Source organism: Rattus norvegicus, chromosome 9 (genome assembly GCF_021556685.1).
Source record: "Rattus norvegicus strain SHRSP/BbbUtx chromosome 9, alternate assembly SHRSP_T2T, whole genome shotgun sequence".
Taxonomy (NCBI): Eukaryota; Metazoa; Chordata; class Mammalia; order Rodentia; family Muridae; genus Rattus; species Rattus norvegicus.
The window spans coordinates 23,971,216-23,994,483 of record NC_141542.1 but is presented as its reverse complement, the minus strand read 5'-3'; the positions used below and the strand labels follow the sequence as shown (position 1 = coordinate 23,994,483).

Here is a 23,268-nt window from a genome sequence, read left to right as displayed (position 1 = left end):
CTTCCTTTAAAGGAGAAGAAGAATCCCTATTGAAGGGATAGGGATGCAAAGTTTACAACAGAGCCTAGAGTAATGGCCATTCAGAGTCTACCCCACATGTGGCCTATACATATATAGCCTTCAAACTAGATAAGGTGGATGAAGCTAAGAAGTGCAGGCTGACAGGAACTGGATATAGATGTCTCCTGAGAGGCACAGCCAGATCATGTCAAATACAGTGGCAAATGCTAGCAGCAAACCATTGAACTGAGAACCGGACCTCAGTTGGAGGAATTACAGAAAGATTGAAAGAGCTGAAGGGACTTGCAACCCCATAAGAACAACCATGGCTGCCAAGCAGAGTTCCCAGAGACTAAACCAGTACCAATCACTATACAGGGACTGTGCCATGGCCTCATCTGCATGTGTATCAGAGGATGGTCTTCTTGGGCACAAATGGAATGAACAGCCCTTGGTCCTGCCTAGGCTGGGAAAGTGGATGGCTGGTGAAGGGAGTACTTTTATAGCAGAGGTGGAGGGCGATGGTATTCAGACTTATTTCTGGAAAACAAGGAAGGAATAACATTTGAATTCGAAATGAAAAATATCCAACTAAAAATCAACAACAACAAAATGGTATATTGAGCTTCGAATCAAAAAAAGCCACAGTCAGGAAACAGAGAAATGTACGCCTATGGTTTTCTTCAAATATGCGCAGGGCCCAGGTAGGTTCTGGGTCCAGGCTGAACCAAGCAGGTTCCTGCCACTGACTGCTCCTCTATTCCTCTTTCCAGAGGCATCATGCAGATTAATATTGAGCCAGAGATGTGGGCAGAGCTGGTCAGAAGTGGCTTTCTTTCCTGTGGTCTCAGGATTATCTGCATTCCTGGGTGTTCAGCATTTTCTGCCCCGGGATTTGGGTGCAGGATTCCCGATGGCTTTAAACTCCCTTATACCTTTTTTATATGTCCTGGGAGGTGTTACAGAAAAATTTATGTTTATCCTATTAATTTGGTCAAAACTGTCATCGACAGTATAATTTAGAGTTAACTATATAGTTGACAGCAAGCATACACAGTGGGTAATGTATGCATGATGAAGTTGAAATTCAGAGTTGGAAACACAGTGCACAGTGACTGTATAAATGCCTGTGAATCTCAGTCTGACTGGGAAGTGATTTGATGCCCAGTCCCCATGAGAATTCAGAGATCCATCCCTCCCTGATAGCTGTGGGACTTCAGATGTTGACACTAATGATCAATAAAGAAGGTTCTTAAGAGTGAAGAGTTTGAGATTACTCCTTTATTGACCAGAATACATCCAATTTACTTGATAGTAACCAGATGCAGGTAGTCAATATATACAGTCTATATCCTTATCAAAATAGACAAGCAAATGAACAAAACAAGAACAACAGATAAATAATAAATCTTCAAATGAATAGAAGGAAAACCAAATAACCAAAACATTTAAAAATTAACCAAACTTTAAAAAGAAGAATTGCGCTAAGCATTCTTTTGCTGCTCCTTTTGCAGAATAGACTTATAGCCTGTGGCTTGCCTTGGAGACATAGTAGAAAAGCTGTTAGTGATGGTAACAATCTTCTCGAGAGGAGTGGAAGTAGGTCTGTTTTGTTGGAGTGGGGGTATTAAGGAAAAAGCCTACCAATACTGAGTATAAATGATATTACAGACTTTGTCACAAAGTCTTTCCAATGTTGTGAACTGATCTCCATGAAACTCTTCTGGATGACCCATCAGGACAAGTACAAATTTACACGTGCACAGTCTTTCTGGATGACCAGCAGCTCTTGATTGATGTGCATCAACACTTCTCTGAGTCCCTCAAAAAGTGCACACTTGTTGGAGAGAGCTGAGGTGAAAGTACAGCCTATTCAATCCAAAGAAGTTAAACTAAAGGAGGAAAATGCCGTCCACAATTGCTATGGACACTACAGATGAGACGCAATAGTGGTGTATTTGCTGTGCACACTTAGTTCTCCTCCTGTAGCTCTTCTCTCCAAGGGAGATCTTATCCTGGTCCGTGTCATGTTCGAGTTTCTGCTGGAGAATTTCAGACCTAGCAGAGCAAGGGAATAAAGATTTATTGAGTGGTTGTCAATTCAGCTCTCCCTCTTACATCAGCTCTATTCAGTTGGACAATCCAGCATGACCTGTCAGCCTAGGTCAGTCCCTGCATCCCCAAGTGACATAGAGTACCTGTGCTTGGATTTATATCTCAGCTTTTAACACTGCTAGAATATGAACTGTGGACTATGCACTGTACTGGGATTAAGAGAAAAATGAGCATTTTTTCCCACTGGTCCAGGTATATGACATTGAATAATAACATTGTAGCTATGTCTGAACCTGAGTTCAAGAGATGTATGAGCAACCTAGAATACCATGTGGATTCCTTCTGGAGAACATGCCCAGAATTGAGGTGAAATTTCTGGTTATGTTAGCACTGAAGGAACCTGCGGAGGTTCAATTTGTAACCACTGTATCTGCAAATACACAGAGAAGCCATCTCACATCAAATCCATGGGAATTGCATAGATCCTGTAATCACTGAGAATGTGCTCCATGCAAATCTTCCCAGCGTACACACGGACATTAAATGTGATTGTGATGTAGAAACAGAACAGCACCCCTGTAAGTCTATGGCTAGTGTAAGGCAATTTGTGAGAGGACAGAAGAGAAAATGTCCTCAGATCTTTCCAGAGAGATCACAGGAAGAAAGGAGTAGAACATAGCAAGAAATCCAGAGGATCATATATATTGTTTCATGGGCAAAATTCACATGAACTGTACCAGAACAATACTCTGAGTAGCTCCTTAGCTGCCTGAGGCTGAAATCCAGGTGGGGTGGTCATCCACCCAAAAAGGGTATTTATATAGGGAAGGATATTCAAATGGCTTCTTCCAGCCTGTGTTCCTACCTGAACATTAATGCTTAATGTAAAGATTCCCCAGGATTCGCTGGAGGCATAAAAAAAAATGTTGAGTGGGATATGTACATAGTGGCCAGAGCCTATAGACAGCTCAGTCAGTGATGTGCTGTCCTCCCATAAACCGTCATAGACTCAGGGTCTTTCCCCATTAACAATCTGGCTTAGCAAGTCCCAAAGGCTGTGTAGAGCTGTCTTGTTGCTCAGCAAAGGATCATATATTGGTGGTGGACTAGACTCTTGTTCTTGTTCACTCTTTCAGACTTTCCCCAAAGTGTGCAACTTCTTCTAATCGGAGCTGTCTTTACCATAGCCTGAGTGACTTCATGCCCAAAGCTAGAATCATAGGAAATCTCCATAACCAGGATCCAAATCAACAAATTTTCTCCCCGTAATGTGATTGCTCCAAAGATAATTTGAATAAGTAAGTAAACGCTTGCATGGATTTTCTCACACTGAATCAGAATCTATGGAAGGGCTCCATCGTATGGTACACTTTTACTCCTTGGCTGATGGACGTCTGGATAGATTCTCCTTCAAGGTTACTCTGGGACCACTACAACATTGATGCTCCCTAGTTGCAATGGCAATACCTACTCCTTGTTGTGGAATCACTGGGTTAACTAAAACTTCTGTTCCACTTTCTGAACATGGCTTCTCATAGGGCTACCTGTTCTTACACTGTCAGACCCATTTGAAGCTCATCATTTCTCCTAACCCATTGAGGCTGAAATTAACTGAGAGAAAATGATGTTGATTGACAGCACTTGCAGAATGCTACACAGATAACATAGGGGAGCGCTTTGGATTATCTGTGCACCTAAAGGGGCTCCTGAAACTACCCTGTTCTTGCACCACAGCATAGCTATGGGACTTTTTCTGGATGACGATACAATTCCAAGCAACTCAAATTCTCAATGAATAAAATCCAAGCCAACTCCCACGGGAAGTTGTAGTGTGCCAAGGTAGCTGGAAAGAAATGGTAGCAGGCAATGTGGAAAGCAACCTTGGAGAAGACACAGTGAGTGACACAACCTTCCAGTGGGCTTTCACAATTCACAAAGAACAGAGAAGCAGGATAAACTCATGGATTTTTCTAGAGAAGCCTTGCCCTTACCTCCCAGTACTCCATTCCTTTGATGTGCTCCAAAGGATTTCAATGCAGATCAGTGGTTTTGCCTGTAATCACTTGAAAATCTAACTTTACAGGTGTTTTTGTGTCCTCTTTTTGGGGGTTGCATTTCTAAAGTATTTTATTGTCCTGCTTCTACACCATAACAAAAAGGGAGCTGCAAGCTCTAGGCCTGTACCATTTGTTACCCCTGTGAAATACGACTAACTTGAACATATTTCCACTCCTCCCCCAGACTTCACAGGATAATTCTGTTCTGAAATTTTTGGAAACAGAATAAATTAGTAATTTATGTGTCCTTTTGCTGTGCAGAGCTAGATGGAGATGCCAAATGACTGGGCAGCACTATTTCATGTTTCATGGATGTAAAGTGAATGATTAGAGTACTTTTCTCATGAAACTTGGAATTGAGGGAAACACACGTTCACTACTGCAAACACACACACACACACACACACACCACACACACACACACACACAAACACTCACACAAACACAGACACACAGATACACACTCGCATGCACAAATGAAAACTTTGCTCTTATGCAGCACATTTCCTGTTGAGTGAGGAATTAGTGGGAACAATGCTGTGTACAAGTCTCTTAGACTCAAGCAGGCTGTGCTGCCCTCGCCTGTACTCATTTCCACTTCAGGAAAACTTTCTATGCAGATACTTGCTGGTCCGACAAGTAATTTACATGTTCTGCACAGATACTCTAAACAACACAACATCAAATCCTCAAGAGAGAGATTTCTAGGAAAAGACTCCATCAAGCTCTATGCTGACTCATCATAGGCCCCTCACTAAAACTACCCTGTTTCCTTCATGGAAGACTTTGGAAGCATCAGAGAAGACAGTGACTCATGGTCAGTTCCCAGGAATATTTCATCACATTAGAGTTCTGTGATATTAAAACAACCTCAATGTCAGTCAGAAAAAGGCTAAATAAATAACATACAGTGACTTTTCTGAAAGGCAGCACTGTGTACAATATTGAGAGGGAATCTATCCTGAAAGAATGCAGTACCCATGATATAGTCAGCAAAGCAATGTCAGCAGAGGGTTGCACTCTAGGATTCCATGCAAGATCATGGTGAAGCCAATAAGACAATCCAGAATCTTCCCGGGGGATAACCTGTTCAGGTAAAGTGAAGAAATCTAATCCTTATTTTTAAAATAGCTGAATGGTTTAAGAATGTGTTGAGACAAATAAGAGAGGGGGCTCATCTTGGAACTGGACGAATGATGCAAAGACTGCTGGCCAGCACAAAACAGGAAGCTTCATGTTTGTTGAGAGACCTAGGCTTAAAGGACTAAGTTAGATAATGACTGGACAAAACTGCATGTCATGAACTGGCCTCCCCGCATGCTCCCTAAGATGCAGGTCAGCACAGCAATGCACCTTTCTTGGTGAGAATTGGGGGTACATATGGATAACTTTGTTCTTGAAGCCTCAAGTCTCTCATGCCAACCCTCAGCCTTTGAGAAACCTTTTCCACATCCTTGCTCTTCTAAACAGCTTCAGGTTCTAAGGCCCAGTTATGAACTCTCCAGGAGCACTCAAATAAGACAGGACTGACATGCTGATACACAGGCTCTGTAGTTACCCAAGATCTATGAAGCATGAAGTCACCATCTTCATATACAGGGACATGAGGGGAGGAAGAACAAAAGCCACCACAAATGACAATGAGAACCATTTCTTTGGCATTTCCACCAAGCTCTCCTCCTTGAAAACTACTTACTTCCTGAGTCTCAAGGATCCCTGTAAAGAAAATGAGCTCCAGGCTTTTGCTTCATCCCTCAAAGCCCTGTTCTAGTCTAAAGAGGGGCTCCCACATAGCACCCTCCATACATAATGGCATGTAGTGCTGTGCTGTGTGATCAACCTATCTCCCTTAATGAAGTGCAGATTCTCAAAGAGCAGGAGCATTTCATTTCCAAACATGCAGTTTCTTGAAAAGGGGCTATCTCCACAGAAAGCCTTGTAAACCATCACATGAATGAACACTTGGATGAGACCTAGGTCAGGACATGGATCAGTCAATAGACAGTTACATTGGTGTGTCTATGTTTATGGTAAGACATGAGGATCACCTGACCTGAGTCCTAACCCTACCTGCTGTTGCTTGGCTCTGGGGTCACAGATGTTCATTCCGGCCTCTTCACAGAGCCTCTTTGCCTCCACAGAGGATGCTGGCAGTTCAGTCTGCTCCACCAGCAGTTCTCTCTTCTCATTCAGCAAAATCTGTATATTGTTCTTCAATTGAGCTTGTTCACGCAGGAGCTGGGATTGCCTGATGCTGAACCACAAACAAAAAATGGTAAATCCCAGCCAGCCTCTATTTGCCTGTCACTCCTGCAAGTCCAATCATCCCTTCAAGGGTCCTCATCCTCAGAAATCCCCAGAATAGAGCCACACTATACAAGTTAACACCAATTAGAGGAGGTCAAATCCAGAATCCACATTCCACATGAAGCAAAGTACTTCTGAAAATCCTGACACTAAGACGGTTTATATAAATCAAGGAAGAAGAGATGGTCCATAAGGGAGCTCGTATGTCCATGGTATGGTGAAACCATCTTCACGTTGTGGGGAAAGCCCCTCTGAGGGGTAGTTGAAGACCCAATAGCTATACAATCTTTCCATGTGTTTCTCATGGATCACAGATCTTTATATCTCCTGTCAGAGTCCTAGAGATTCAGAGTTGATTGATATTCCCATCATGGTGCAAACCTTTTCTATCTAGAGGATCTTTAACGGGGAAAATAACAATTGGAGGGTCTTCTACACCCCTCACATGTACGACAACTGAGTCCAAGAGCTACAAATCTAAGACCCTTGCCAGGAGGCAGGCTTCTTGTTAAGAGTCAGACACCATGGAACCAGAGCCCTGACTTTTGTTAAAGTCATACAGGACAGAAGCATTCCCTGCCTAGTGCTGGGTTCTCATCTCTGTCAGCGACTCACCGGTAGGAACTGTTCACTTGTATGAGCTCCTTGTACCTCTCCATGGCATCACTTATTGAGTTGGTCATCATTTGCATAGCCATCATTCTCATCTCATGTTCAGATTGAAGTATTGGCAATTCGACATGCAGCCTGGGTTAGGTCATGGCCAAAGGAACAAATAATGTTTTGAACTCACGATTTCAGAATTAGGTGAAATGTAAATAAAAATATATAATAAAAAAGTTCAAATTCAAAGAATGGTGGAAGGAAAGAAATTGGCAAAGTCAAAAACCAGAACAAAACCCAACAGTGAGACTCAATCCACAGAAAATATTTCTATGTAAATAAGCAAACATTTGTTTTGAAATAAGGATCCTTGGAATTCTGAGAGATATGGTTCTGCAAAGACTCACTATATAGGAGGGGGCAGAGCCTGAGAGCTGCCTGTTTGGGAATAACAACGGTCAAGACCACAGTGACCTTTCTAGGTCACAATAAACAATCCCTGGATAGTTAAAAAAATAAAAACCTAAAGATCAAAGCAGGTGAAACAAATTAGGTGAAATCAGACTGTTCTCTCTATTACTTAAACTCAGTATGTACCACATACTTTCTCCTTCAAAGTATTTGTACTGGTTAAGTTTGTTATCCTGGACACAGGACAACAGAGCCACGGTACCAGTTGGAGGGACCTGACCTTCAAGAGCTGGCCAGGTGAGCATGATGGAATTGACTAGTTCAGGAAGAAGATTCCTCCAGTCTGTGCCACAGCTTTGGGCCCAAGAGAAAGCTGTGATGACATTTCTCTTGTTTTGAAAGCAGGTATACTCAATCCTTGGTTTCTATCATTACATGAATTCCCAGAGGGCATAACTAAGTTTGACAGGGAAGAGGATTTATAGCACCTCCTCCCCTCAGGAGAGTCCTGTGTGCCACCAAGGTATACAGAAGGAGCAAAGTGCTCTGTTGATCAGTGTGGGCCTCCACGTACTCATCACTATCATGACCTGCAACCTGATGATCAAACAAATCCTCAGACCCCATCAAAGGTCCCAGACGTCCTGATCCTGAGTAAAACACCACATATATTTCCACATACATACATACCAACCCATATCCAAACACATTTAGAATGTCAACTACATCCATGGAGGTGCCATAGAATCAGTGTATAATGAACAAATTCAGAGGAAAGAGTGATGTCGTGCAGGCATTTCATTCACACACACAGTTGCAGCAAGTGTGACAAGGTCCTTCTAGCTGTTGACAGAACCAATGCTAATCCAAGAGGCTCAGGGTCAATTACAAAAGAGGTTGACCCTAAACACACAGCATCTAGCTTATCTCACAAGCAAATGCCTGCCAAAGCTCCTTAAAATCCAGGATGAGAGGTGAAACTTTCTCGTGCTATGAGTAAATCTTGAGGTAGTAGAGAGAGAGCGCAAGACAGTGAACAGGTTACTGGGCATAATGACTACCTGTGGTCCCACTCATCATAGATATAAAGGTCCAGGATTTGATAAAGTTCATCCCTCTCGAATTGACACTTCTGGATTTCAAATTTGAGTTCCTCCAGTTCCTTTAGACACTCCTCTTGCTTACTGATGACATTTTGGGATGATGCCTTCCTACCAAAACCTGTACACAGATAAACCCAAGTGAATTTGCATATTTGAACCAATGGGCAGAATAGATCATTCTGAATCCGAAAAGGAGGTTGAGGAAGGGGAAATGGTAGGGACTGGGTGAATCCCTGAAAGAGCAGAAAAGCTTTCTTAAAGGTTGATTCTTAAGCTATGTCCCTCTTCCCAACCTCTAATGCCATATGCGTGCCACACTCACTATTACACAAACCCCGGCACAGAAATGTATAATCTGACTGAGACATAAACATCTGCGACATTGTTATCTCATATCAGATGTGGTGCAGATAATCCTGGAGTTCATAATGACTTCATAATGCTTAGCACCATCAAGCTCTAACCAAGTGTGGTCCAGCCCAAAGTGTCTGAGAACTCAATTCATGACTAGGGGTGCATCCTTCCTTGTTCTCGCCATCAGAGACTTCTGTAACCTACAGTAATCTAGAGGATGAAGTGCTTCAACTCCCAACCATGGATGGTCACATTGTTAATCTCACAGTGAATCCTCCTGCCAATCATTGACACTCACAGTTAAAAAGCTTCAAGAAAAGACACTGAAGTCTTACCACTTTATGTCTTTCTCTCAAATTAAAGATCAGGAACTCCTGACTCTTGGTTTGCCTTTGAAAAATCCCAACTCTCCTGCTTGTAAGGCCTAGTCTTAGAAGGCACATCTCAAACCTACCTCCTTGAGGATGTTCCCCAACTCTGCCCACGACTCACCAAGCCTTCCCCAGAATGATTTCCTCCTTCCTGTTTCACTAGAGAGGGGGTCAGCTTCCCTCTGACCTGGTGTGGTTTCTCCTTGATCAACACTTTCCTTCCGAAATAGCCTGAGCAGCTGGCGAAACATGCCTGCTTGTGAACCCAAAGGGAACTGAAGTAATATCCCAAAGGCAGTTGGTGTCACCACAACACTGGTGACATCACAGAAGATTCTAGGGATCTCTTAGATACAATAGAGTGTCCAGTGAAGGGCTTACTGGTGATGTCACTGGAAAATTCTATGGCCTACCTACTAACCAGCTCTCCCCACACTGATGAATTTCTGTGGAGACCCTTTCCTCCAGTCTCCCATGTGTCACTGGGAATACCATTTGGCAACCTCTATTTCAGAGCTACATATGCCTCTCTGCTTCATTAGAAGTCAACAATGCTTTTGCTGGGGAGGGTTGCTTACAACCCTGAATTGGAGAACAGATTTTTCTTAGCACCCAAATCTCTAGGGACCAAGGAGGAGGGAGATTTTTCTTAAAAGTAAATCTACTACTCGAGACAATGCATGTGACATGTACTTCGATTCCTAAGCTTTTCCCTTTTTCTGGAGGCCAATATATTTCTTCTATACCTCTGAGTGTATAAAACCTGGAAATATTTGCTTACTGTGCAGTCCTTGACAGCTGACATTGTTTCCATTTACATATCCATGTATTTCACAAAATCAATGGTCTATAATCCTATTTTTTTTCCAATAAAGGCTCCTTTTCCTTGGGATCATAGGGATCAACTACAGGGCATATAAAAATAATAAATTTCTGTCCGTTTTATATATAAAGTAGGGCATCCTCCCTTTCTCAAATATAACAAGACAATTAAATTGGACACCAGTGAGCAAATGTCAACTTGGACCTTGTGTTACTACATTGTAACTATATAGCCATCACTTCTCCATTATCATACTTCCTGAATAGACAAGTCTAGGCATGAGGATGTTGGGGACTACACCATGATCTTTTACGTGTAGCAAACATAAGAATCAGGAGGATGGAAAGGGAGTGGAATGGCCTGAGTTCAGGTTGAACCTCAATTTTAATGGGTCCATAAGTTCAGGAGGGAGTCCATTTGGCATTGTGATATATGGATTCTGTTTTCTTATCATAGGTGTTATAATAATTCAACATGAATGTGTGCTATAATGCCACCCCACCTCACAGATGTAAGAGTGAAAATCATGTCTGACCTTTCTGGGAAGAACTCTGCCTTTTACTACCATCTGGAGTTATACAACATCACTATACAAAGCTCAGAAGAGAGGGGTGCAGATGTGCGGCCCTTAGAAGTTGAGGATCTTTTCTTCTGATTAGGGCACTTATGTGTCCTATGTACTTTTTCCCTTGCTCTTTTACTAATGGTGGCTGACTTCTTTCCTGGCCTGAGGTAAACTGGAGTCCAATCTTTTGGATTACTGAACCTTCTATTTTTGAGATGACAGTCCCACCAAGGGTCCTACTTCATACAGAAGGTATGAATAAGTCTCAGGGGCTGGAGTAAGTTAAAAACGTCTGTGACAACAAAGAACTGATTAAGAAAACAAGAGCCCAGCTGCTCATCAAGATCACAGTTGTATGATAGTAAGAAAATGTGAATAGGGCATCAGGTGAAAAGATAAATTAATTAGGAGGTCACAGGCCTAGAAGGGGTAGCCTTTGCTCTCAGTGGAGCTGCCATTCTTTCTACCATTCCTCGCCCTCTGCCACAGGACCAGAGACTTCCCCATACAACTGGCTGGCCTTGCCAAAGACCTGGCAGGGCTTCTCCCTGTAGAATAGGACACATAGAGTCCTTGAGGACTCACCAAGAGGTCTCCTCCACACAGGTTCCTTGTTGTCAAAGGGAAATGTTCCTGCAGAATCCTGCCATGGCAGCAGGAATTTCAACCTGGCTGCTCTTGGTCCAGCTCACTGGGTGCAGGCCTGAGGCCCAGGGGTATCTGGGGAAAGAAGCAGCACGCACTACCTCACAGCTCTCTCTTTGTTGGATGCAACTGCTAGGACTGTGATGGGATTTTTGTTTCTTTGTGTGTTTATTAGAAATACCTACAAAGCTGATTAAAGTTGCAACATGCCTTCATACCCAGCGTGCAGAATGTTTTTACATCGTTGTTGTTCCTGTTTTATGTTTGGATTTTGTTCTTTAATCCCCTCAGGAAATTTCCCTGTTCTTAGAATATTAAGCACATGCTCAGGAGGGATCGATTATTCAAGTTCGGCAAAGCTTTTGTTCTCACCATCACTCCACAGATGATGCCATTACTTACTTTGAAATAAGAAAACAGTTATAGAGAAGTAAATTAACCTGTAAGCTATCAAAGAAGAAACACATCATGATTGTGGAATGGCACCCCAGTATTTTGTATTTCCGAAGTTATTTTTATTTTAAATTTTTTATTGGATTTTTTGGGTACATTTCATCTTTTTTAAATCCTTAAAGGTATCTTTTATTCCTCTCGTCCCATTTACAAGGTGGAATTTCACCTGTGATTGTTAGTCCAGATGGTTTGGTCAATGGCTTAGACATCACCCTGGCCTAGTTTCCTTGGCATAAGCTGAGTTAGAAGCAGACTCAAAGGTTCAGGACCAACAAATAATGAATTCCACTACATCTGGATACCTAGCCTCACAGCCAAGAAGGGACTGGATTTCCATTCACTATTTAAAAAAAGATGCAGTTCATTAACATGTAAAAAATTTCTCAAGTATATTAAAGTGTTTACCATGGTCATACAGTTTTTCAAATACCTGGCATTCATCTTTTTCCAAAACCTAAAATTTCTTTCTTATTCACATTTTTTGATTATTTTTTGGTATTAGTATCATTTTTTTTAAATTTCAGTTTTTTTACTAGATATATATGTTTTATTCAAACGTTATTCCCTTTCCCAGCTTTTGGTCCATAAGCACCCCTGCCATGACCTCTCCCATATGTATGGTCCCCCAATCCATGCCACTTAGAAACCCCTTCCCGGACATTCCACTGCACTGAGGGTCCCACCTTGTTAAGAACAAGGGCTTCCCCTTCCACAGGTGCCCCATCAAGGCTATTCTCTCCTACATATGCAGTTGGACCCCTGGGTCAGTCCATGTATAGTCTTTTGCTAGTGGTTTATTTGGTTGGCATTGCTGTTCTTATGGGGTTGCAAGCCCTTCAGCTCTTTGAATACTTCTTCTAATTCCCATAAAGGGCGTCTTGTTCTCAGTTCAGTAGTTTACTGCTAGCACTGACCTCTTTATTTGACATGCCCTGGATGTGTCTCTCAGGGGAGATGCATAATCTGTCCCTTTCAGTAAGCACTTTTTAGCTTTATCAATCTTACCTAGTTTTGGTGGCTGTATATATATGGGCCACATGTGGGGCAGACTCTGAATGGCTGTTCCTTCAGTCTCTGCTTTAGATTTGGCCTCCATATCCCCTCCTATGGATATTTTTGTTCCCCATTTTAAGAAGGAGTGGGAGCATCTGCACTTTGGTCATCCTTCTTCTTGAGTTTCCTGAGATCTGTTGATTGCATCTTGGGTAATTCGAGGTTTTGGTCAATATCTACTTATCAATGAGTGCATACTGTCAACGAGGGGTGTTCAGTACCTGGAAGAGAATGAAGGACAAGAGATGTGATGAAGGACTCCAAGACAAGTGTCTGATCAAGGCGACAATTTTATTTTTCCCCAAGGCTGAATTTGTACCATAAAAAGGGTAACAGAGAGAGGGGGGAAGTAAGAAACATTTACCCACGCTAAGGACACAATATTCGTGTGGTCAGAGAATTGGCTGGTGTTGACAGGTTGTCAGAAAGGTCACGGGTTTTTCATATCTATTAGTCAGCAGGATGTTGGTTTTTCAGAAAGGTTACAGGTCATGACATTGGGTATCTTAATGTCACACGTTATCACATGATTATTCATCTTGACCACCACATTTGTATTAGTCTTCTGCAGCTGGCTGGCGATTTTCCATGAACCCAGGCATACTTAATGCTCATCATAATAATAACATCAATAATGGAGGGCTTCATGGCCATCGCTCCCAAGAGCATACCAAGTGTGGTTTTCTGTGATAGGGTTACCTCACTGTGGATGATATTTTCTAGTTCTTTCCATTTGCCTATGAATTGAATGTTGTCATTGTTTTTGATAGCTGAGTGGTACTCCATTGTGTAGATGTACCACATTTTTCGAATAAATTCCTCTGATGAAGGGCATCTGGGTTCATTCCAGCTTCTGGCTAATATGAATAAGGCTGCTATGAACATAGTGGATCATATGTGTTGTTGTATGTTGGAGTATCTTTTGGGTACATGCCCAGGACAGGTATAGCTGTGTGCTCAGGTAGTGCAATGTCCAATTTTACAGGAACGTTCAGACTGATTTCCAGAGTTCTTGTACCAGTTTGCCATCCCAGCAACAATGGACGAGTGTTCCTCTTTCTCCACATCCTCGCCAGCATCTTTTGTCACCTGATTTTTTGATCTTAGACATCCTGACTGGTGTGAGGTGGATTCTTAGGGTTGTTTTTATTTGCATTTCCCTGATGACTAAGGATATTGAGCATTTCTTTAGGTGCTTTTCAGCTATTCTATATTCCTCAGCTGAGAATGTTTTCTTTAACTGTGAACCCCATTTATTAACAGGTGTGTTTGGCTCTCTGTACTCTAACTTCTTCTGTTTTGTGTATACTTTGGATATAAGCCCTCCATCAGATGCAGGATAGGTAAAGATTTTTTCCCAATCTGTGGGTTGCCTTTTTGTCCTAATGACACTGTCCTTTGCCTTACAAAAGCTTTTCAGTTTTATGAGGTCCCATTTGTCGATTCTTGATCTTAAAGCATAAGCCACTGGTATTTTGTTCAGGAAATTTTCCTTAGTTCTTATGTCTTCGAGACTCTTCCCTACTTTTTATCCATTACTTTTAGTGTATCTGGTTTGATGTGGAGGTCCTTGATCCACTTGGACTTAAGCTTTGTACAGGGTAATAAGAATGGGTCAACTTGCATTCTTTTACATGTTGACCTCCAGTTGATCCAGCACCATTTGTTAAAAATACTATCTTTCTTCCATTGGATGTTTTACCTCCTTTGTCAAAGATCAAATGACCATAGGTGTGTGGGTTCTTTTCTGTGTCTTCAATTATGTTCCACTGATCTGCCTGTCGGTATGCCAATACCATACAAACTATTGCTCTGTAATACTGCTTGAGGTCAGAGATGGTGATTCCCCCAGAAGTTCTTTTATTGTTGAGTATAGTTTTGCTATCCTGGGTTTTATGTTCTACCAAATGACGGCAAATTGCACTTTCTACCTTTATAAAGAATTGAGTAGGAATATTGTTGGTGATGGCATTGAATCTGTAGATTGCCTTTGGCAAAATGGTCATTTTTTACCATATTCATCCTGCCAATCTATGAGCATGGGAAATCTTTCCATCTTCTGAGACCTTCTTCAATTTCTTCAGAGATTTGAAGTTCTTGTCATACAGATTTTTTACTTGCTTGGTTCAAGTAACAGCAAGTTATTTTATATTATTTGGGACTATTGTGAAGGGTGCCATTTCCCTAATTTCTTTCTCAGCCTGTTTACCCTTTGAGTAGAGGAAGAATACTGAATTGTTTGGGTTAATATTATACTCGGACAGTTTGCTGAAGTTGTTGATCAGGTTAAGTAGTTCTCTGGTAGAATTTTGGTGTTGCTTAAGTAGACTATCATATCATCTTCAAATATTAGTGTTTTGACTTCATCCCTTCTATTTTTTTCCCTTTGACCTACTTTCATTGTTTGATTGCTATGGCTAGGACGTTAAGTACCATATTGAAAAAGTAGGGAAAGAGTGGGCAGCCTTGTCTAGTCCCTGATTTTAGTGGGATTCCTTCAATATTCTAAGTTTAGTTTGATGTTAGGTACAGGTTTGATGTATTTTGCATTTTCCTATATTTAGATTCAGGCCTTCAATTCCTGATCTTTCCAGGACTTTATTAATGAAAGGGTAATGAATTTTGTCAAATAATTTCTCAGCATCTAATGAAATGATCATGTGGTTTTGGCTTTGTTTATATGATGAATTTCGTTGATGGACTTCTGTATATTAAACCATCCCTGCATCCTTGCCATGAGGTCTACTTGACCATGATGGATGATTGTTTGGATGCGTTCTTGGATTCAGTTTGCAAGAATTTTATTGAGCATTTTGATCAATGTTCATAAATAAAATAGGTCTGAATTTCTCTATCTTTGTTGTATCTTTGTGTGGTTTAGGTATAAGAGTAATTGTGGCTTCATAGAAGGAGTTTGGTAGTACTCTGTCTGTTTCTATTTTGCGGAATAGTTTGGACAGTATTGGTATGAAGTCTTCTATGAAGGTCTGATAGAATTCTGCACTAAATCCATCTGGTCCTGGGCTCTTTTTGGATGGGAGATGTTTATTAGCAGTTTCTATGTCTTTATGAGTTATGGGGTTGTTTCAATGGTTTATTTGTTCCTGATTTAACTGTGGTACCTGGTATCTGTATAGAAAATTGTCCATTTCATCCACATTCTCCAGTTTTGTTGAATATATGTTTTTGTAGTAGGATCTGATGATCTTCTTAATTTCTTCAGATTTTGTTGTTATGTCTCCCTTTTATTTCTGATTTTATTAATTTGGATACACTCTGTGACCTCTGGTTAATATAGCTATGCGTTTATGTATCTTGTTGATTTTCTCAAAGAACCAGCTCCTGGGTTTGCTGATTCTTTTGATACTAGGTTTTGTTTCTTCTTGTTTGATTTCAGACCTGAGTTTGATTATTTCCTGCCTTCTACTCCTCTAGGGTTTATTTAATTTTTTCTAGAGCTTTTAGGTGTGCTGTCAAGCTGCTGACATATGCTCTCTCTTGTTTCTTTTTGCAGTCATACAGAGCTATGTGTTTTCCTCTTAGTGCTGCTTTTATTGTGTCCCATAAGTTTTGGTATGTTGTATCTTCATTTTCATTAAATTCTAAGAAGTCTTTAATTTCTTTCTTATGTCTCCAATGACCAAGTTGTCATTGACTTCAACTTCCATGTATATGTGGGCTTTCTGTCCTATTTGTTGTTATTGATCAGCAGCCTTAGTCCGTGGTTTTTTGATAGGATGCATGGGGTTATTTCTATCTTCCTGTATCTGTTGAGGCCTGTTTTGTGACCGATTATATGGTCAATTTTGTAGAAGGTACAATGGGATGCTGAGAAGAAGGTATATCCTTTGGTTTTAGGGTGGAGTGTTCTATATATATATATGTTAAATCCATTTGTTTCATAACCTGTTAGTCTTTCTGTGTCTCTGTTTAATTTCTGTTTCCCTTATCTGTACATTGATGAAAGTGGCGTGTTTAAATTTCCTACTATTATTGTTTGTGGTGCAATGTATGATTTTTTTGAGCTTTAGAAAGGTTTCTTATTGTTTAGGGACACAACTGCTATATACTTGACAAATATAGCAATCACCCAGAACATCCGTAGAAAGCATGTGACTGTTGGCCACATGAGGATGAGTTTCTTTCAAAGATCATCATGATTTTTGGTAAGATCTTCTCTGTAATTGGTGGCATGGCTTCCCACAAACATGGTCCAGTTGTCTAGAATCTCCTCCTTGGTCAGCATCTCATCCTTGTTTTTATCTGACTCATACACCAGATGCTGGGCCTCAGCCTGTGCATGGTCATAGTCCTGAGGGAGGATCCAATGGTGAATCTCATCCTAGTCCAGCTTCCCATCCTTGTTCAGATCTGGGAAATCATTGAACTGCTCCCCAGACAAAACCCAGTAGGTCTCAGGGCAATTGTCTTCGTGAGAAAAAGATGTCCACAATGTACTCATCCTGGTCCACAAAACCATCCCTGTTCTTGTCGATATTCCCCAGCGTTTCCAGAACTACAATCTCCTTCATATGTTCTAAATCCTCTTAGTGCAGAAAAGCAATGAACCCGTACTGAGTAGCTGTCAGGTCACCGTCAAGGCCTTAAACCTCCTCTCATCTCGTGGAGGCAACTTTTTAAAGTTGTGACGATCAGAGCTATCTTGGAATTCAGCAAGGTTTCCCAGGTAGTAGCCATAGGTAGCCTGCTGGTATTCTTCCCAGGAGATTTTTCATCTATGTCCCTATCATAATCCTTCCAGAGTTTAGCCACATTTTGGTTGATGTATCTTTTCTGTACCTGTTTGATCCAAACTTTCAGATCCTCAGTAGTAACAAGGCTGCCTTCATCACTGTCAGTTGGATCAACAATTTTCCCCAACTACTCCTGCTCTCGTCCAGGATTAGCTATCAAAGGTCTTGGAGTCCTCCTTGCCCAGGAAGACCTCATGATCGTACAGGAAGCTGTGCTTATTCTCTGGTGGCCACTGGCCCTGCTCTGAATCGGGACAAACCATGTGCTCCTTGCTTATCATGCTCTTGGCCCTGAACGCCAGGACCAGTGCCAGCAGCAGCCCATGGAGAGTCCCAGGCTGACACCATGCACCACAGTTGCGATCAAAGGGAGGCAGCAGGGAAGTAGGGGCTCAGAGCACCTTATCTGCTGTCCCTTCCCCAGAGAGAGCTTTTGTTACATTTCAAACGTTATACGTTTTCCTGGTTTCCACAAAACCCCTTATAAAACCCCCTCCCCCTTCTACTATGAGGGTGTTACCACACCCACCCAAACACCCAGGCCTATCTGCCTCCCTGTTCTGGTTTCCCCTACACTGGGGCATCAAGCCTTGACAAGACCAAGGGCTTCTCCTCCCATTTGTGCCCAAGAAGGCCATCCTCTTCTACATATGCAGCTGTAGCCATGGGTCTGTCCATGTGTACTCTTTGGATGGTGGTTTCGGTCCTGGGAGCTCTGGGTGTTTCTTAGTGTTGTGCTTATGGGGCTGTAAACCCCTTCAGCTCCCTCAATCCTTTCTCTTACTCCTCCATTGGGGACCCTGCTCTCAGTTGAATGGTTGGCTGCAAGTATCTGCCTCTGTATTTGTCATGCTCTTTACCCCACTCTTTTGAGCAGATCACCACAGAGCAATGAAGATGTATTGTCTTGGCATGATGATGTACAGACAAATAGATGATTTCTTAATTCTTATGATGGTTCTATAAGAATTCCTAAAATTAGATTAGTAATTTTAAGCTCCTTTATAATGGGACAGCTATTATGTTTTCTCTGGTAATCAAAATTGCATTGAGAACTCTTCCTTCTTAAAGTTTCATGAGTGAATTGCTTCTGCAATACCAAGCAGGCATCTACAAATTAGAACCCATGCTAAGAGGGTACAAACCAATTAACCAAAGTTCATAAAAAGAGAACTAATGATTTACTATAGGTGCGAGGACTGAACGTAAATAATTGACTGGATTTGCCTATAGGCAATTTCACTTATTCTTTTCTCATAAAAATTACAGCTTTTAACTCTCCATGAACATGCAGAGCCAGTGACAGATGGTGACGGTTTATCCTGATGATTACTCTTCATGGATATGCATGTAAACATTCTCTGTCGTAAACTGATTATCCAACTTATGATTTGAATTCCTGTGCAAACTTGTGGTGAACTTTTCACCATGTGATGCTGTGTTCAGAAAGATATACAAATGCTGAGGACAAAGAGAGAGAAAGCTTTTTAGACAGAACTGAACTGAAGAGAACAGAACTCAAGAAGAACTTAGAAGTAAAGGCATAGCGTTGAGAGTAAGGCATTGAGAGTAAGGAAATTATTGTGTCATAAGAGCAAGAGGAAAGGAGATAAGAAGAAGAGAGCAAGGAGAACCTTATAAGTCAAACTTTATGGAGGCAAACCTTTGTAGAAATTTTAGGAAAACTGAAGAACTTATAAATAAAGGTTAAAATCACTGCTCTTCAGTCTTCAGCCTGGCTCACTGGCTAGCCTGTGCTCTTCAGGCAGGCTCACTGGCTAGCCTGTGCTCTTCAACCTGGCTCACTGGCTAGCCTCTGCTCTTCAGTCAGACTCACTGGCTATCCTCTGCTCTTCAGTCAGGCTCACTGGCTAGCCTCTGCTCTTCAGCCTGGCTCACTGGCTAGCCTGTGCTCTTCAGTCAGGCTCACTGGCTAGCCTCTGCTCTTCAGCCTGGCTCACTGGCTAGCCTGTGCTCTTCAGCCTGGCTCACTGACTAGCCTCTGCTCTTCAGTCAGGCTCACTGGTTAGCCTCTGCTCTTCAGCTAGGCTCACTGGCTAGCCTCTGCTCTTCAGTCAGGTTCACTGTCTAGCCTCTGCTATTCAGTTACGCTCACTGGCTAGACTCTGCATCTCAGCTGGGCTCACTGACCTATGGGGCCCTAGCACATCGCTTAACCATCTGCTCATGATTGCCTGACCACACTGACCACCTGACCGCCCTGACTTCTTAAAGTCATTCTCTAGAAAGAGCAAAAGAAACCAAAGAGAAACACCACAGCAAACTTTTCCCATGGGCTCTGCTTTAACCTTAAGTGCTTTCATTATTTCTTTAAAAGAGTGAAATATAATTTCGGCTATTCATATGGCCAGGAGAGCTGAGCAGTAGTCATTGCTTTAGGGAATTTGGTGCTAAATCAAAAGATTCCTTTATTCTCTCACGATGTTATCTGTATGCTGTAAGATGTATGTTTAGAAAACACAACACCAAATTCCTAAAATCTAGATGTTTTAAGACATCAGCTCATGGAGAAACATAACTGCTTCCTATCTAGACTGGGCTTTTTTGCTATACTGCAGGTACAATCAATTTTCCACACTACTTCTATGATTTTCAAGAATGATTAAGAGAAAAATAAGTTGAACATAATGGCCAGAAAGGGGGTTCTGTCAAGTTGTCTTATGTGGGACAAGATACCAAACTATGATGGTAAACCTAAAACCACCTGTTCCCAAAACTAACAGAACTTACAGAAAATACATACTTTCTTATCACACCTCCTCCCCAATGGTCAGTGATTTAATGAGCACCTACTACGATCCTAGCACTGTGCATCTAAGTGTGTAATGGTGAATAAAAAAACTTAATAAAAAGCCTCATTAAGGAATAAAGAAAAATGAAACATAACTTTGAAACTCAGAATTCAATATAAGCAAAACCACCATTTCTTCAACTGGTGATTTCTGAAAACTTCATAATTTTTTCCATGGTCTTCTATAGTAATGATACTGAGTCTTGATTTGGTAAATCACAAAAAGCAAGTCACTCTTCTTTCTTGGCTCCCACAACTGTCAAAGGGAACTACACTGTCGCTGTCCATTGTGTTTCCCTATCAATCCTGCTATGGATGGTAATGAATTCCAGTCTTTTCAATGTGAAAACAGGCCACCACTTGAGGGCAAAGATTATTAAAATTACCCAAACCGGTATATTCTCTAAAATTTTCACATAGCATTTTACTGATATCACAATGTAAATTCACCACAAATATTTAACCAATGAAAATATTGAATAGCTCTGCAAATAGGAGCGATAATCATATATACTTGAAAACAACTATTATGGAAACAAAGGACGTACTAGGAGAAAAGATACATCACTAAAAGCTACACAAGCAGCAAAAAAGACACTACATTTCTTGGTTTAAAAGTTAGGTGATACACTTGATCTTTAAAGACAGGCAATGTACTTGATCTTTAAGCCCTTCAACTGTGCCCTGTCCACATAGAAACTGCAGTAGATGACAATCTTTTGTAAGATTTATTTATTTATATGTGAGACAATGCAGCTGTCTTCAGACACACCAGAAGAGGGCATCAGTACTCATTACAGATGGTTGTGAGCCACCATGTGGTTGCTGGCATTTGAACTCAGGACCTCTGGAAGAACACTTGGTGCTCTTACCCATTGAGTCATCTCTCCAGCCCTCACAACAGCCTCTCTTTCACAGCATCACAGTGGTCTATTTCACTAGATGGCTCCAGGGTGATAACAGAGAAACTTTCACAGTTCCTGAGCACTTCTGAGTTCAAACACCACCAGTGCCAACTCTGTGCTGTTGGCACATTCTGACCTGTCTCCTAAGGGTTGTCAGCCACAAAAGGGACGGGTTAGCACCAGACAGCATTCACTGCCCAATCCTAAAAACCCCATCGATTCTGAAAAAGCCACATTCCATGCTTGCTCCATATTTGAGGAAGCCAAATGGTTGATCTGGCTCAAGGCTCTACTTTTCTTAGCTCATCAACTTTCTTTTTCCACTTCTTGTCACAAGAAGTATTTTTTTATGCTGCAAATACACTGCAGTGTTTGAAGGAAACCACCATCAACTCTGGGTGCCACCTCTTGAAATTTAAAATTCACAAAACAATTCATGGCTTTCTAATCAGCACCATGGAAAATGAACAACAACAAGCAAAACCATTCCAAAGGAACTTGCTGATCTGAAGGTCTGCTCATAGCAGGTAGGAAAGAATTAAATTATGCAGAACTGTAATCTCTCAGAGCTTTGGAGGCTAAAAAAGAGGAAATCTCTGTTTATGTTCCCTTTCTCCAAGTAATTGAAGGAGGGTATTTTGCATCCTCCAAATACAATTACTTGCAAGGGGCAACCAATTACAAAGTAGATCAGAAGAAATCTATTAAATAATACATTCATTGCCTAAGGTTTTTAGAAAATATTTTCCCTTGATCCCAGGCCTTTAACATACATTAGAAACACTACAGGGATGTGCCACCAAGCTAAGCTGCCTCTGAAAAGCCTGTCCTGCCCTGGCAGGTACAGGCCATTTAATTCCAAGTCATCTGGAGAGGTGTGACAACCCCAAGTTGCTGTGGGGATGTCAGAGCACAGCTCTCATGCACACTCCAGATTACCTCTCCATTCTTTCTCAATGCCATGGGCTTTCCAATCCCTGCTTCAGCTCTCCATACATTCCTGAACCCTCCCTTCCCCTACCTAGTGGGCTCACTTTGCATTGCCTCCTTCTGCCATGGCTTTCCCAGGGCGCGGGGGGGGGGGGGGGGGGGGCGGGCAGAACCAGTCCAAGGAGGGGAGCAGGTCTCCTACCTACCTTGACGATGCTGCTCTTAAGGTGCAGCCCGCCCTGCTTGCTCCTTGCTGTCCCTGGGGACCAGACCGGAGGTCGGGCTAGGGGTCTGCGCGAGCGCCAGGCCTCGAGGTCCCCTGGCAGGACTGGCCTGGGCTTCTTCCTTGGACACTGCGAGGCTGTAGTCTCAGTTGGAAACCCCGTCGCTGTCATAGCGCGCCCTCCGGTGGCCGAGGTGACGCCCAACGCCGCTAAGGCCCCCTTCCCTGGCCGCTTCTTCTGCTTTTTCTTTTCTTTTCTTCTTTCTCTTTTTGTTCGCGATGTGGCGCCTGCGAAGAGCTCGCCTCCAGGAAGGAGGACATCGTGCAGTCAGAATCACCTCTGGGCCCTGCCGGGGTTGGAGAGGGAGAGAGAGGAGTCAGCTTGGGAGGTGGCGCCCTGGCTGCTGGCACCTGCTGATGGAAAACTCGCCCAGGCACACGCGCTGCTGCGGGCGCCAAATATAACGCGGGCGCCCGGTCCCCTCAGGCCCCGCGCTCACCCACGAGCTCCGCGTGCCCTGAGGCCCGGCTCGGGCGCGGTCGAGCTGCGGGGTGGGACAGACACGGGTGCCCACTCCACGGTGCAGGCAACACGGGGAAGCAGGACACGGAGAGGCGTGTGGTGTGAATCTCTGGGCTCCGCCCAGGCCCGTCAGACCCCCTCAGTGCTCTGAGGAGGCGCAGGGCGGCTTCTGTGGCCCCCAGGCCCAACATAACTTAACCGCGGCCATCGCCTGCGGAGCTTCCAGCTGCCCCAGGCTTGAGGCTTGGGCATGGTGATTGTGCTTGCCACTCTCCTAGGCCGGCTCAGCAGGGTGCAAGCCACCACCTGCTGTCCTCACCT

General features: G+C 42.5%; 1 protein-coding gene and 2 pseudogenes across 3 annotated transcripts; all 3 read right to left on the bottom strand.

Moving 5' to 3' along the window:
* Nucleotides 1-1,259: 1,259 nt before the first annotated feature.
* On the bottom strand, nucleotides 1,260-13,017 carry LOC148003552 (disks large homolog 5-like). 2 transcript variants are annotated; one of them, XM_087568769.1, is made up of 5 exons: nucleotides 12,753-13,017; nucleotides 8,495-8,654; nucleotides 7,035-7,166; nucleotides 6,183-6,366; nucleotides 1,260-2,058 (listed from the first exon to the last, which is right to left on the bottom strand). In XM_087568769.1, exons 1-5 carry the CDS (start codon nucleotides 12,841-12,843, stop codon nucleotides 2,053-2,055), a joined length of 573 nt encoding a protein of 190 aa, XP_087424895.1. In that variant the 5' UTR covers nucleotides 12,844-13,017; the 3' UTR covers nucleotides 1,260-2,052. The 2 variants fall into 2 exon arrangements, with proteins under 2 accessions (XP_087424895.1, XP_087424894.1); XM_087568768.1 differs by lacking the exon at nucleotides 12,753-13,017 and adding an exon at nucleotides 9,383-9,593.
* On the bottom strand, nucleotides 12,935-22,866 carry LOC148003550 (uncharacterized; annotated as a pseudogene). Its single transcript, XR_015629379.1, has 2 exons — nucleotides 22,408-22,866; nucleotides 12,935-13,021 (listed from the first exon to the last, which is right to left on the bottom strand). The product of XR_015629379.1 is annotated as an uncharacterized LOC148003550 (transcript).
* LOC148003551 (reticulocalbin-1 pseudogene) lies at nucleotides 15,973-22,234 on the bottom strand (annotated as a pseudogene).
* Nucleotides 22,867-23,268: the final 402 nt, after the last annotated feature.